We start from the raw sequence: 15,587 nt of genomic DNA, 5'->3' as shown, positions 1-15,587 counted from the left end.
GAGTGGCCTGCTTCCAGCTCCTTTCTCCAGTCTTCAAGACTTCCTTTTTCCCCCCTCCCTTTTCTCAAGTCATCCTTTAACATCAAATCATACTTTATCTGTTCCCAGCTGTGTGAGCTTGGTGAACTGGGGACCTTTGGTCAGCCCTGAATAGCAGGGTCTTAGCCATGTTGCATGTTGTAATGCTTCCCTCCGCCTTGATTATGGAACTTGGCTATCTATCACTGAGAGAGCATGACACAAGGCTTAGGCAGGTCTATTAATTTGGCAATCATACATCTAAGTTAAAACAAGGTCAGGGAAGGAAGGTGTGAACCGACTTAGGTCTTTGGTTATCCTGCAGTGAGTCCTAGTCCTGAGAAGTGTTGGAGATTTGTTGCTCTGTAATCTGTTAGAATTAGAAGCAGCTCATCTTCTCAAGACCCTAAACTGGAAAATAGCAAGTTGTAATTGGATGCCATCACCATCAATTATCTTGAATAAAAAGAGGTGTGTAGGTAACATTAGGAAACAGAATCAGTGCCCAGGCAGAATCATCCTCCCAGGCATGAACTTTCTCTTTGGCCCTTCTAACAGTGGGAATGGGGATGGGGGTCTCCAAATCTTTGTATCTTTGGAATAGCTCAACAGGTCGCCACGTACTTGGAACAGTTCAAGAAAAACTTGACAGCAGAGGACTAAGAAACAAACGTGAGTAAGATATTAATACTTACTGCTATCTTGAATACAAAAGCAAAGACTTTTTGAAGAACACTTGGGATGTCTGTCTGTCTCCTGGACTCCTGAATTTTTCATTCTATGTATTATAAAAATTATCTACTAATTGATTTATCTGCCTGCAATGCAGGAGACCCAGGTTTGATTCCTGGGTTGGGAAGTTCCCATGGAGGAGGGCATGGCAACCCACTTTAGTATTCCTGCCTGGGGAATCCCCATGGACAGAGGAGCCTAGCCGCTTACATGGGGTCACAAAGAGTTGGACACGACTGAGCAACAAACACAATTGATTTGGGCCTGGCAAGGAAAAGGAAACTTTCTTCAGTATTTGCCTACAAATTTTTCCTAAAATACTTGGACAAGTCACTTTATCTCTTTAAGCTTGTCCCTTTATTTGTAAAATCAGAGTAATCATGCATCGCTTACAGAGTTGCTGTGAGGATATGTGGGAATTGCATACAGTGAGTACTCAATAAATGATAATTGTCACCATCCTTTTATAGGTCCTTCAAATCTTAGATACATGAACCTTCCGAGTTCAGGAAAAATCTTTTCTAAAGACTAACTTGATTATTCCTGTTCTGATTGATTTCAGTCTCCCCATTATAAAAATACTATATATTAGATCAGCATTGGGGCTTCCCTGATGGCTCAGTGGTAAAGAATCCGCCTGCAGTGCAGGAGATGTGGGTTTGATCCTGTGGTTGGGAAGATCCCCTGGAGAAAGAAATGGCAACCCACTCCAGTATTCTTGTTGGGGAAAATCCCATGGACAGAGGAGCCTGGCAGGCTAGAGTCCATGGGGTCACAAAAGAGTCGGACATGACATAGTGACTAAACAACAACAGATGAGCATTAAATTGGCATTCCATTGACCAAAGCTGGCCTGAAGATATGTTTTGTTTGACCTACATAGGATTTAAGCACAGCACAGAAGTTAAAGAAAAACTGAGCCAACATTTGAAAATTAAGAAATGTAAAACAGAAATCTAGTTTTCAAGCTTCTCTTGAAAAATCAGAAGATATGGCAGTACTGAGCCCACATTCCTGCCTGGCAACAATTCACTAGGACCAAAAGGAAGTTGCCCCCTTAGGTGGGGCATGCATTCTCAGTTTGCCAGGGCTCCTCTGGCCTTCTTTATTCACTTATATGATCTGTTTGGCCCTGTAGGTATTTCAGCCTGTGCCCCTCTGAACAGCTGGGGACTGTTCATGTTTGGCACAGAGCAGTCAGTTATTCAATCAGTGAATCACCTACTGTGTTTCCCTACCACTCTTTCTTACCTGGCCATACAAAGAAATCCAAGTTTGTAGTTACTTGTGGTAGTTACTAAGGAACTGACTTTCATTTTGAGGAGTGAAGTGAACAAGTCCTTTCTGTCAGGATAGACTAGGTTAAGCTGTGGTGAAAAACAACTCCCACATCTCAGTGGCTTAATACAACACTGGTTTATTTCTTGCTTATTCACACAAACCAAGACACAAAACGAAAATACTCTTCTGTTTTCACATGCATGGAGGCAGACATGAGTGCACAGGTATATACAGGATCGCATGTCAAAAGAATACCCTGGAACATGAACTCGTGCAGAAATCTATTTAGATACTGGTTAGCTTAAACTGCACAACCTTCTCTTTGTTGGGGATGTTAAAAGGTCCCGGGACCCAAGGAAGGTAAGAGAATATCCTCCTTTGGCCAAGTTTACGGCCATGCTACAAAAGGAACCAAAAGCTAACAAAGCACCTGAGAGCTTTAAAAAAAGCCTGAAGCATGTACTACATTAAATCCCACGCAGAAATCTGTGAGTAAAATACCAAATATGCAATGCCTACAGGTGCTGCCCCCTACCCCCGGGGCTTCCACTTCTGGGCTTCTAGCTTAGGAGGGAAATGGACCCTAGTCGCCCAATATGCAGAGCCACGGAAGGGGCTGGGCTGGGCCGGAGAGAGGGCCCAACAGGCTGGAATCCTCTTCCTCCAGCAGGAGCTACAGGAAGGAAGGAAGAGGGCAAGACCAGGTCACATCCATTTCCCCTCCCAGCAAACCCTCCCTTTTTACCCCATCTAATCCAGGCCCATGTTTGTTCACCTGGATTATAGCAAATACTTCCTCCTCACTGATTTTACCACTTCTAGTCTTGCCTTATCCAACTCCTCCATCACAGCCACCATACTTACCTTTCTAAAGCTCAGAGTCTCTGAATACATCCCTGCCTACTCAGAAATATTCCCTTGTTCCCCTTCATGTACGGTTGCTTGTTTACTTCCGTGATCAGAAGCCCTTCCAAACTCACCTGCTTCTGTCTTAGCAGTTCTTTCAGGCCAGCTTCCTCACCTCACTGCATGCCCAACCCATCATTTTGGACAGGAGAAATCTCAGCCTTCCCTTTCCCCATGTGTTTCTCATGCCTCAAGATTCTTCTAGATCTCTCCAAGTTTATCACTAAACTTTGTGAAAGCGTCCAGGTTTTCCAAATAGGATGCCTTTAAAGGCAGGTTGCCAAATAGGAAACTCCTTAAAAGCAGTTATCAAGGGTCCAGACCAGACTCTTGATACCTCCTCAGTCCCTCTCCAGACTTCAGCAGGCACCATGGGTCCAGAGAAGCCCTGGGCTGGAGTGAGGAGACCAGGCTTTGCCACTGACTTGCTATATGCTCTCAGGCCTCTCTCAGGGCCTCACTTTCCTTGACATCAGGGCACTGGACATTTGCTTTTGAGCACACAAAAAAATAAATTCACTGAATAACTCTCAACTGTAATCTAAGGGGCTAGGTTGAAAAGCGTGGGGCCTGGGATCTTCAACTTGCTGACCTCCTGATCTTGGTTAGTCCCTGCTTGTTCCAGCACCTCCATTTCTCAGTCATGCCTTTCCCATCCTTTCCTTTTAGAGAACAGGTTACCTGGTGGGCCACAAGGATGGAGCAGGGAGATCCAGGCAGGGTTGGTGAGGCCGGGAGTCAGGCGGGGAGCCTGAGATGAATCTTTCAGTCCCACAAGAGCCTCAGCTGCCTCCCGCTGCAGCTGCCGCTCTGAGGAGGCAGAGGTCCAGGTCAGGCGAGAGGGTCCAGTGGCCTGCAAAGGAGAAACGCAGACCGGGAATCCCTACTTCTGCCCACCCTCCAGAGGCTCCCTGTCCCCGGTTACTTCATTATTCCCTACTCTTCCCTTCCCCAAGCTGAACTTCCTCCCAGGGTCCTGGATCCCACTTCTTTTTCAGGACCTGTGGCTGTAGCAGAAGAGGGTCTGGGGTGCCACAGGGCTGGAGTATCAGTGTTGAGCACCTGGAAATAAGGAGAAAAGATGCCAGGGGGATTAAACTCAGGGACAGACATGTATACATGAAAAGAGGAACAGGATTTTGCTGTGTTCTGATCTGGGATTCTGAGTGCCTGTAGTCATTAGGTTTTGTGGCTTTGGGCAAGTCCCTCCCTCTGTTTGCCCTGCTTTGTTTTCTGTAAAATGGAAACATCTTACAGCTTCTTACTCCCAGAGCTACTGTAAGGATTTTGGGAAATAATTGGTGTCAGTTTAAAAAAAAATGGGCAAAACACCTAGAGGGATTTGAATGATGGTTTCTGCCCTACCAGTGTCTGATTTTCTTCCCTCCTAGTTCCTTAATCCCCATGGAACTTGAGGAGCAGCTTGGCCAACCTTTAGGAAACTTTGTCTAATGGCCTCTGGCCTCTCTCCTAGGCCTCTGAAGTTCTTACATCATGTTCCTCCACCCCTCACGTGAGCAGGCAATTCAACCCTATCTGTTTAAGCAGATTTAATAGCCACTATTTGTTTAAGGCCAGGGCTTGTGCTAAGTATATTCCATATATTATTGCTAAATCTTATTATTACCAAGAGGTAGTACTGTCTCTGATTTACTAACAGAAAACAGGCTCAGAGAAGTAAAGATACTTGTACAAAGATTCATAGCTATCCAGTTAGGAGAGTTCTGCATCACACAATAGTCTGAGACTTTTTCTTCATCATCTACTATGGTGTCCAGCACAGGGTTAGGCACATCATAAACACGTCTTTTTTTCCCTACTTACGTGCGGGGCAGGGTTGAAGGCCCTTGGGATTCTCCAGAAAGAGGAGCTGTCAGTATTGGGCGAGATCCTGTGCAGGTTGGGAGAGGCCCATGAGTGGGCAGCCGGAGGGCAGTGCCAGGGTCAAAACCTAATGAGGAGAAGAGAATGCAGAGTATATAGTGTTCAGAGATCACGGCTTCTGTCTTGCCTTTCCTACCCTATATCCTTTCGCTCTTCTCTTTCTGACACAGTGGTACACAGTCATTCAAATACCTGTTGAATCAACGTTGAATTCATCTTACCAGGGAAAGGATGCAGTGGGACAGCAGGTTCTTGGCACAGCAAGCGGCACACCACTGGGGTTGGCATGGAAAGGCCTGGAGGCAGCCAGTGCCCAGGGGCCCAAGGGCCTGGAGGCATTGGAGTCCAGGGCAAAGGCAAGGCTTCTGGGGGACGACTGAGCAGCAGAGGGCCCCGAGAGTTCTCCTGCAAGGGGAGGGAGCACAGGCTGGAGTCAAGTTCAAGGCTGGAGAAGGAATCTTATAGGATAGAATTGGGGCCCCCAAACTTCAGAGCTTGAAGGGCTGCAAAATCCCACCCCATCATTTTGGCCAGGGAATAGAAGTGATTTGCCCAAGATTACATAGCAAGTCAGGGCTGGACCTAGAACCCAGGTGTTGAGGGCACAAAGGAAGGGATCTGGGCAGGGGCTAGGACAGGAGTCACTCCCTCAGGGCCCAGGGGACCTTGTGCCAGTGGGACTGGCACAGGCCTTCCTTACCTTTCCAGGAGGTGTCAGTGCCAGTGGAACTACATGATGGGGAGTCTGAGGCTGGGGTGCTATGTTCTCCTTTCCAGCTGTGAGGGACCAGGGAGAGCTTTGGGGAGCTCTTTCTCCTGAATGCCTCCCACTCCAGCCCCAAATTGAATTTTTATCTCCCTCTGTCCCATTTCTACCCCCTGATCTCATTACATCCTTCCAACACTTAATCACATTTTACAGTTGGGGAGGGAGAGGCCCAGAGAACTGAAACTCCTTGCCCAAGATCATACATCAATTCAGTGGCAAGACTGGGGCTCTTTTCCCTACTTAGGCTTTTCCTGCCTAAATTCCTCTGGTCACAGCCAGTGACACTTACAGTGGACCCCTGGTCGAGTGACTCCCTTCTTGACACGGCTGGGAGCTTTGGGAGGAGCTTCCCCTCGCATGAGTCCCTGGGCTAGATGCCTCTTTAGCTGCGCCTCCTGCTGCCTACGCAAGGCCACCTGGGCAGCCATGACCCTTCGGCGCTCCCTAAAAAGGGGGAGTGGTGAGTCAGAAGTCAAGCCAGCCACCTTTTAGATGAGGCCCATCCTCTCCCTTCTCTGGATCTCATACTCACAAGATGAGGACACATTTGTGACACTCGCATGCCTGAAAGAGGCACAGGCGCTTGTGGCCCTTGAGGTGGGCAGTGACACCGTGGTTGCGGCAACGGGCACAGGTTGGAGAGCGACTGACAGCTCTCCTGGGGATAAGTTCCATGCCCTGGGGGGCTCTGGTTTCACCCCCTGTGGCAGAGTCTGAAGGGCAGTGGTGGACAGCAGGCATTTCATTGGGGTCCATGGATCTAGGGGCAGGAATGGAAGGTCAGGATGACCACGTGGGTCCTGTCCTGACTATGGGAGACCACACCAGAAGGGTTTTCCCACTTTGCCCATCCCGGGACTCAGCTGTCACCCTTGATTCTCCCCTGGTTCTCTCCTTTCTTCACCCTTTCTGGGGCATTCTGCTCTCCAAGAACCTCTCTACTCTTTCCTTTCTTATGTATCTTTCCATCCAAACATTATTCTCTGCTCATCTGTACCTTCCCAAGAACAAATACCAGTTTGGGGCACACTCATGCCCCCTGCAACAGTTCTTACACTCCCCTTTCCATCACCACCCCATTCCCACGATTTTCCTGGCATCCTCTTCCACAATTATCATCCTTCCCTCCTGCAGTTATCCAATTCCCACATATGCTTTGTATTCCCCTTTCAAACCTTAACCCTCATGTATGCCGTGCAATTCAACTTCTCCCGGCAGCCCTTTTAATCAGACCCCCTTGCACCCCAGTAAATATATCATTCTCAAGAATCCCTTGTCCCACTTTCAAGAATTGTTTTCATTTCCCCAGCAAAGGTTTACTGAGCCCCTTCCACGTGCCAGGCCCTGATCTAGGCCCAAAGTCCCCCCTCCCCAAGGCCCAAATTCCTCTCTTGCACACACACTCCTTCCAAACTAAGGCAAACCCGGGCAAGTCGCTGCGCCCGGCCATCACGCGCCTTCACCGACTCCCAACAAGTAGTCTCGAGCCACTCCAGCCCCACCGCCCCACTCAGATGTTCCTCGCGCACCCCATTCTGGAGCAGTACCCCCCCAAACGCTGGGTCCGCGGCTCTGCCGCGGGGAGGGAGGCGGGGCTCGGGGAGCGCGCCCAGGGTCCGCGGGGCGGGGGAAGGGAAGGGGGCGCGAGGACCGCGAGCAGGGAGGCGAGGGGATGCCTGGGGCGGGGAGTCCAGAGCAAGAGAGGGAGGGGAAGAGACACGGAGGGGCGGGGTCGTGTTCATCTCGTCAGTCCTGAGTTACCACAGCCTGGAGCAGAGTTAGAGTCAATCTGGAGGAAGCGAAAGGAGGCGGTGAGGCAGTGGCGTGAGGAACGGCTGCGCTCGCGCCACTTTTCCCGCCCCTTCTCAAAAGGACCAATGAACTTGAAGTGGCGTCTCCAGCGCTGAGGCAACCGACCAATGCGCTTCAAGATCTTGCACTGACGGCCCGCCCCTTTATCTCCGGTCCGCTTCTCCTCGCGAAGGACTATCAATCCAGCCAATAGCGCGTCGAGTTGAGTCTCGCACTTATCCCTTCTCCTTGTGATTTGCCTTCCCAAATTGTTCTTCTCCTTCTGGGAGAGGTGGCCAATGGGGCCTCGAGTACCGCTTCCAGTATAAGGCTGGACCCGCCCCCAGGAACGGCCGCCTGGCCCGCCTTCCCGCGAACGTTGACCCGGACCCATCGGCGCATGCGCAGTCTCGTCCTCCGGTCTGCGCTGCACCACCCCTCTTCTGGCGCATTTGGTGGCCAGGACTTGAGCGGCTTTTACTGCGTGGACGCCCGTGTGTTTTTTTGCTTCTCTCCTACTACCCCAACTCACGATCTACATTTCTCCTTTTATGTTCCCTTACCAGTGATATCCTTGTTTCCCTCCCGGGTCCAACCTTCTGACTTTGTGGCCTTTTCCTTGTGTCGCTTATTGGCTGTGTCCATGCTGATTTCCCTAAATTTGACATTTTCCTTCTCTGGAGTCTCTCTCCTTGCCTGTTCATCCTGCTGATTTTCGAAACCCTTTCTCCACGTGCCTCATCCCCGCATAGTCTGTCCCCCTTCCTCTCCTATCCCAGTCTTTGGTTCCCGAGATACTAATATGATTTTTCTTTTTAGCCCTTTCCACCCTCCGTGTTCATCTTCCTCCTGGATTTCACCCCATTCTCTGGTCTCCACTCTGTAATTGTAGCCTTCTCTGTGCATCTCTATTAGACCTATCTCACGTTTTCCCCACCCCATCCTCTGTGTTGTCGCGTTTTCTTTATGCATCCCGCCCTGCCTTCTTTTCTGTCTTTGAGCCTCTCAGATAGTCTCCTCCCCACTCCAGAACTCGATCTTTGTGCCCAACTCCTCATTTTTCTGCTACTCCCAATTGTGCTCTCTCTGCTGCTCATCCTCTGTCTCCCTGTAAGTTTCCGTTCCATTAATTTGCTCCTCCTTCTAAGTGTGGTTTCTCTTGTAGGAATAGTGTCTCCTCTGACCACTACTTCAACTCTTTTTCCTTGAGGATTTTATTCCAGTCTTTTCTGGTTGTGTCCGTGCTTGTACCCATATTGCTGGGGCCTGTGGTTTTGCATTCCAGGCAGGTGTGTGCCCTGTGCTCTGCCTGGTCCAACTCCTTTGATCTTTTGTCTGCCTTCATTCCCCCTTTCCGTGTCCCATCTTTTCTGCTGGTCTTGGCTTCTTGGTTTGCTGCAGATTTCTGGGTTACGGATCCTCTGTGTCAGATATTCTGGTCAGAAAAGTGTGGCAGAAGTGACCTCTGTCTGGACTGCTGTGCAGGGGAGCAGTACTAGACAAAATTGGAAAGGTTGTTTGGGGCCCGTCTGAAGGATGAAGGGTGGCCTGTATGTGGGAGGCTTGAATGCCAGCTAAAGAGATTGACCTTTATCTTTTAGATAGTGGAGAGAGAGAGATGGGGGTCAGGGGGAGACATTTTGGAGAGCTTAGCACTTGCCTGGCACTTTATGCTAATAATCTTAATAATGAGTCTATGAGATATATTTTTAATATGTTTTATAAATGAGTTCAGTAAGAGGCACAAGATCACTCAGCTAGTCAGTGGAGAGGTAAATATTCCAACCTTGGCCTGTCTTTGAGTTCAAAGTCTTAAGAACTTTGTACTACCCACAGCGTTTTACTTATTTCCAGTAATCCCCAGTTCCCCACTTTTATTCCCTAACTGTCCCACAGGTGCTCATTTCAGATGGCACACACATATCTCTTTTAGTCTGTGTGTGTTCTTGGCAAGATGTGCAGTGTTTTACGTGCAGGATGTTTTTAACTTATGCAGGTGACATTGAGTTGTTTATTATTAAAACTAATCAACAGAGTGTTTTTATGATCCATCCATGTGCATGTGATGTGTACAGCTAATCAGTGGCTTCTAACTAGTGCATGCTGTTCCATGGTATGCATCCCCTGTGTGTTACATGTTCATTTGGTTTCAGGGAGGGATGCCCATGTTGCCTTCAGCTCACTATCCCCACCATACTGCCACATCCTTTTACGTGTTCTTTTGTAGTTGAAGTTGGAAGTCTGTTTTGGGTACCTAGGATATACCAGAAATAGCTATTTGTAAACCTAATTTCATACTGTTCATGGGGTTCTCAAGGCAAGAATACTGAAGTGGTTTGCCATTCCCTTCTCCACCTGTCAGACATCTCCACCATGACCCTTCTGTCTTGGGTGGTCCCACAAGGCATGGCTTAATTTCATTGAGTTAGACAACGCTGTGGTCCATGTGATCAGATTAGCTAGTTTTCTATGATTTTGGTTTCAGTGTGTCTGCCCTCTGATGCCCTCTCACAACACTAACATCTTACTTGGGTTTCTCTTACCTTGGACGTAGGGTATCACTTCATGGCTGCTCCAGCAAAGCACAGCCGCTGCTCCTTACCTTGGATGAGGGGTATCTCCTCACGGCCACCCCTCCTGACCTTGAACGTGGAGTAGCTCCTCTCGGCCTCCTGTGCCTGCACAGCTGCCACTCAAGGCAAAATGATAGGGTACTGAAAGAGGAACTCCCCAAATCGGTAGGTGCCCTATATGCTACTGGAGATCAGTGGAGAAATAACTCAGAAAGAATGAAGGGATGGAGCCAAAGCAAAAACAACACCCAGTTGTGGATGTGACTGGTGATAGAAGCAAGGTCCAACGCTATAAAGAGCAATATTGCATAGGAACCTGGAATGTTAGGTCCATGAATCAAGGCAAATTGGAAGTGGTCAAACAGGAGATGGCAAGAGTGAATGATGACATTCTAAGAATCAGTGAACTAAGATGGACTGGAGTGGGTGAATTTAACTCAGATGACCATTATATCTACTACTGTGGGCAGGAATCCCTTAGAAGAAATGGAGTAGCCATTACGGTCAACAAAAGATGCAATCTCAAAAACGACAAAATGATCTCTGTTTGTTTCCAAGGCAAACCATTCCATATCATGGTAATCCAAGCCTATGCCCCAACCAGTAATGCTGAAGAAGCTGAAGTTGAACGGTTCTATGAAGACCTACAAGACCTTTTAGAACTAACACCCAAAAAAGATGTCCTTTTCATTATATGGGACTGGAATGCAAAAGTAGGAAGTCAAGAAACACCTGGAGTAACAGGCAAATTTGGCCTTGGAGTACAGAATGAAACAGGGCAAAGGCTAATAGAGTTTTGCCAAGAGAATGCACTGGTCATAGCAAACACCCTCTTCCAACAACACAAGAGAAGACTCTACACATGGACATCACCAGATGGTCAACACCGAAATCAGATTGATTATATTCTTTGCAGCCAAAGATGAAGAAACTCTATACAGTCAGCAAAAACAAGACCGGGAGCTGACTGTGGCTCAGATCATGAACTCCTTATTGCCAAAGTCAGACTTAAATTGAAGAAAGTAGGGAAAACCACTAGGCCATTCAGGCATGACCTAAATCAAATCCCTTCTGATTATACAGTGGAAGTGAGAAATAGATTTAAGGGACTAGATCTGATAGAGTGCCTGATGAACTCTGGACGGAGGTTCGTGACATTGTACAGGAGACAGGGACCAAGACCATCCCCATGGAAAAGAAATGCAAAAAAGCAAAATGGCTATCTGAGGAGGCCTTACAAATAGCTGTGAAAAGAGAAGTGAAAAGCAAAGGAGAAAAGGAAAGATATAAGCATCTGAATGCAGAGTTCCAAAAAATAGCAAGGAGAGATAAGAAAGCCTTCCTCAGTGATCATTGCAAAGAAATAGAGGAAAACAACAGAATGGGAAAGACTAGAGATCTCTTCTAGAAAATTAGAGATACCAAGGGAACATTTCATGCAAAGACGGGCTCGATAAAGGACAGAAATGGTATGAACCTAACAGAAGCAGAAGATATTAAGAAGAGGTGGCAAAAATATACAGAAGAACTGTACAAAAAAGATCTTCACTATCCAGATAATCATGATGGTGTGATCACTCACCTAGAGCCAGACATCCTGGAATGTGAAGTCAAGTGAGCCTTAGAAAGCATCACTACGAACAAAGCTAGTGGAAATAATGGAATTCCAGTTGAGCTATTTCAAATCATGAAGGATGATGCTGTGAAAGTGCTGCACTCAATATGCCAGCAAATTTGGAAAACTCAGCAGTGGCCACAGGACTGGAAAAGGTCAGTTTTCATTCCAATCCCAGAGAAAGGCAATGCCAAAGAATGCTCAAACTACCGCACAATTGCACTCATCTCACATGCTAGTAAAGTCATGCTCAAAATTCTCCAAGCCAGGCTTCAGCAATACGTGAACCGTGAACTTCCAGATGTTCAAGCTGATCTTAGAAAAGGCAGAGGAACCAGAGATCAAATTGCCAACATCCACTGGATCATGGAAAAAGCAAGCGAGTTCCAGAGTTCCAGAAAAAACATCTATTTCTGCTTTATTGACTATACCAAAGACTTTGACTGTGTGGGTCACAATAAACTGTGGAAAATTCTGAAAGAGATGGGAATACCAGACCACCTGACCTGCCTCTTGAGAAACCTGTATGCAGGTCAGGAAGCAACAGTTAGAACTGGACATGGAACAACAGACTGGTTCCAAATAGGAAAAGGAGTACGTCAAGGCTGCATATTGTCACCCTGCTTATTTAACTTATATGCAGAGTACATCATGAGAAATGCTGGGCTGGAAGAAGCACGAGCTGGAATCAAGATTGCTGGGAGAAGTATCAATAACCTCAGATATGCAGATGACACCAACCTTATGGCAGAAAGTGAAGAAGAACTAAAGAGCCTCTTGATGAACGTGAAAGAGGAGAGTGAAAAAGTTGGCTTAAAGCTCAACATTCAGAAAACTAAGATCATGGCACCTGGTCCCATGGCAGATAGATGGGGAAACAGTGGAAACAGTGTCAGACTTTATTTTTGGGGGGCTCCAAAATCACTGCAGATGGTGATTGCAGCCATGAAATTAAAAGACGCTTACTCCTTAGAAGGAAAGTTATGACCAACCTAGACAGCATATTAAAAAGCAGAGACATTACTTTGCCAACAAAGGTCTGTCTAGTCAAGGTTATGGTTTTTCCAGTAGTCATGTATGGATGTGAAAGTTGGGCTGTGAAGAAAGCTGATCTCCAAAGAATTGATGCTTTTGAACTGTGGTGTTGGAGAAGACTCTTGAGAGTTGCAAGGAGATCCAACCAGTCCATCCTAAAGGAGATCAGTCCTGGGTGTTCATTGGAAGGACTGATGTTGAAGCTGAAACTCCAATACTTTGGCCACCTCATGCAAAGAGTTGACTCACTGGAAAAGACTCTGATGCTGGGAGGGATTGGGGGCAGGAGGAGAAGGTGATGACAGAGGATGAGATGGCTGGATGGCATCACCGACTTGATGGACATGAGTTTGAGTGAACTCTGGGAGTTGGTGTTGGACAGGGAGGCCTGGCGTGCTGCCATTCATGGGGTCGCAAAGAGTCAGACACGACTAAGTGACTGAACTGAACTGAACAGTACTCTTGGGGTTTCTCTGGTTTCTCAGTAGTGAACAATCCCGCCACAATGCAGGAGATGTGGGTTCGATCCCTGGGTTGGGAAGATCCCTTGGAGAAGGAAATGGCAACCTCCAGTATTCTTGCCCAAGAAATCCCATGGACTCCTCCCCCAGAGGAGCCTGGGGGGCCTACAGTCCATCAGTTTAGTTCAGTTCAGTCAGTCACTCGGTCGTGTCCGACTCTTTGCGACTCCATGGACTGAAGCACACCAGGCTTCCCTGTCCATCTATAGTCCATAGAGTTGCAAAAGAATCTGACTTGACTGAGTGACTAAACAACAACACTTTTAACTAAATTTCAGACCTTATTCAGTTTTCATCAGATTTTACATGCACGTGTGTGTGTGTGTGTGTGTGTGACATGTAGCATGTTTGCTGCTATTCAGTACTAAATACTTTCTCATTTCTTTTTTTAAGTCAGGGGTTTCTTAGTAATACATCAGTTGACTTTCACACATTTGTTGTTCTGATCTCATTGTCTCTGGATGGAGAACAGCCTGTATGAATAGTGATCCTTTGAATAAGCCAGCTTTCTCTGCTCAGCACCATTTCCAAAAGCAGAAACTAACAGAGTGAGAGTCAGGATTTGAGAAGCTCATGGAGTGGGTTCAGGTTAGGCTGGAGGAAAGACCATGGAGATGAAGACCTGTGTCCCTGAAGGTCTCAGGGAGCCTATGTCACAGGAACTGATAATCAACTTTCTGCTTCAGAAACAGTGATCTAGAAGCCAACAAGGACGGAGTTTGAGACCTAGATTGAAATTGGTTCCAGAATCCAAGACCCAAACACAGGACCATGGGACCCCAGCATCTCAGCCCCATGCAACTGCTCTGTCTCCTGGGGGCCATTTCCTCTCTGCCTTGTATGTCCTGTGGGGCTGGATGCTTCGGGACCCTCTTGGCTGGGGAGGATGGGGGGCCTGGATTCCTGTCACTGGGGGAGGGAAAGCTGCCTATCTGGGTCCCTTGGGGACAAGATGTGTGAAGGCTGAGCTCTTGATTGGCAGCTCAAGCGTTGAGAAGGCAATGTGAGGAGCAGTTGACCAGATAAAGGTTCTCTCTTTAGGGGCTGAAGCTCTTCTGTGCTATGAAGCGACATCTTCACTCTTCAGAGGTGTAGGCCTCCATAGGTGGCAATGGTTTCTGTTGAGGAGCATGGTGTGTAAACTGAATGAGGGCTGTGAGGAGACGCTGGTGTTCATCGAGGCAGGTGGGCGGGGGTGACTTTGCTCCATTGTTTTGGCTTGCTCTTCTGACCCCTACCTCCCTTCCCAGCACCCAGGGACTCTGGACTTCAGTTCCAGATATTTATCCCGTCATATGTTTGGGAACAACGTCCAGACACCAGCAGGAGAGGGGCAGGACCCAGCTGGTTGCCCTGTGGGCTGGATAAGAGGGCAGAATGGAGGTGGGAGAGAAGACAAGTTTGGGACACACGGGAGAGAGGAGCAGAGGGGCTCCTCCTGTGGAGAGAGGGGTGAGGAGAGGCAGGTAAAACCTGGGAGATCTGAGCAGCGAGTGGACAGTAGGGGAGATGCAAAGCTGGTGGTGGGGCAGAGCAAGCAGCAAGGGCAGGGTGGGGTGGGGTGGGGTGGGGTGGGAGTGCGAGGTTGGACTGGGTGTGGCCAACGACACTGATCAGAGCTCTCCAACCTTCTGCTCCGCAGGGACCAGAAAGGGAATCCTGGGTTTTAAAGGCTGCAGCCCAGCCTCATCTTACCCCCCGCAAGTCTCCTACCTGGTTTCGCCACCTGGATTGTCCATCGCCTCCTACAGCCGGGTCTGCCGGACTTATCTCTGCAATAACCTCACCAACATGGATGCTATATTGCACCTCAAGGCCAGGACGCCCAAGACTCTAGCATTTTCTTCCCACAGTTGCCCAACTTGTGTGGGCGAGCACTCTAAGAGCTGCCTCCCAAATTTTGTCTCCACTGAGTCTTGCCCCAGAGACGCTACTAAGTGTTACAGTTCCACAGTGAAATTCCAGGCAGGTGAGAGGACACACACTTCCTTTCTCAGATGCCTGCTGCCTCAGCTCCAGGCCTGCTGCCTTTCCATCCCTGAGGGAGGTGGGTGGGACTTGGAGAGGTGCTGGGGGCCGTAGTACAGAATTCCAAGGGGAACAGGGGGAAGGTGCCTGATGCCGGGTCTTTGGGGGGCGAGCAGGTGTCCTGGTTGGTGAGGGGTGTCTGGAAGGAGGGGCAGGGCGCTTGCGTTCTGAAAGTGTCCCTGACTGCCCCCTCTCTTCCTTGCAGGGCTTCTCAATACCACCTTCCTCCTCATGGGCTGTGCTCGTGAACATACCAGTGTTTTAGCCCATTTTCACCATATTGGGAGCATCAGAGTGACTGAGGTCATCAACATCATAGAGAAGGCCCTGTTTACTGGCGCAGGGACCCCTTGTCGGAGCCCTTCTTGGGGCCTCCTCTTAGGCCTCCTGTTTGCCTTCAAGGGCTGAGGACCTAGCTGGACCAGACCAACACC

General features: G+C 48.4%; 2 protein-coding genes across 4 annotated transcripts; one reads left to right on the top strand and one right to left on the bottom strand.

Annotated features, from left to right (window-relative positions):
- Positions 1 to 2,591: 2,591 nt before the first annotated feature.
- DMRTC2 (DMRT like family C2) lies at positions 2,592 to 7,040 on the bottom strand. 2 transcript variants are annotated; one of them, XM_055412034.2, is made up of 9 exons: positions 7,015 to 7,040; positions 6,123 to 6,350; positions 5,880 to 6,034; positions 5,522 to 5,598; positions 5,043 to 5,226; positions 4,762 to 4,888; positions 3,939 to 3,999; positions 3,619 to 3,790; positions 2,592 to 2,704 (listed from the first exon to the last, which is right to left on the bottom strand). In XM_055412034.2, exons 1-9 carry the CDS (start codon positions 7,038 to 7,040, stop codon positions 2,592 to 2,594), a joined length of 1,143 nt encoding a protein of 380 aa, XP_055268009.2. The 2 variants fall into 2 exon arrangements, with proteins under 2 accessions (XP_055268009.2, XP_088686149.1); XM_088830023.1 differs by lacking the exon at positions 7,015 to 7,040 and having other exon boundaries at positions 5,043 to 5,223; positions 6,123 to 6,346.
- A 741-nt stretch (positions 7,041 to 7,781) lies between these two features.
- LYPD4 (LY6/PLAUR domain containing 4) lies at positions 7,782 to 15,587 on the top strand. 2 transcript variants are annotated; one of them, XM_088830024.1, is made up of 6 exons: positions 7,782 to 7,879; positions 8,547 to 8,670; positions 8,783 to 8,894; positions 14,167 to 14,310; positions 14,768 to 15,094; positions 15,359 to 15,587. In XM_088830024.1, the coding sequence occupies exons 1-6, from the start codon at positions 7,782 to 7,784 to the stop codon at positions 15,559 to 15,561; spliced, it is 1,008 nt and encodes a 335-aa protein (XP_088686150.1). In that variant the 3' UTR covers positions 15,562 to 15,587. The 2 variants fall into 2 exon arrangements, with proteins under 2 accessions (XP_088686150.1, XP_088686151.1); XM_088830025.1 differs by lacking the exons at positions 7,782 to 7,879; positions 8,547 to 8,670; positions 8,783 to 8,894 and adding an exon at positions 13,597 to 13,989 and having other exon boundaries at positions 14,166 to 14,310.

Source organism: Moschus berezovskii, chromosome 22 (genome assembly GCF_049115385.1).
Source record: "Moschus berezovskii isolate FMDL1 chromosome 22, NW_MosBer_1.0, whole genome shotgun sequence".
Classification (NCBI taxonomy): domain Eukaryota; kingdom Metazoa; phylum Chordata; class Mammalia; order Artiodactyla; family Moschidae; genus Moschus; species Moschus berezovskii.
Note: the sequence above shows the minus strand (reverse complement) of the source record. Positions and strands in the feature narration are given on the sequence as shown.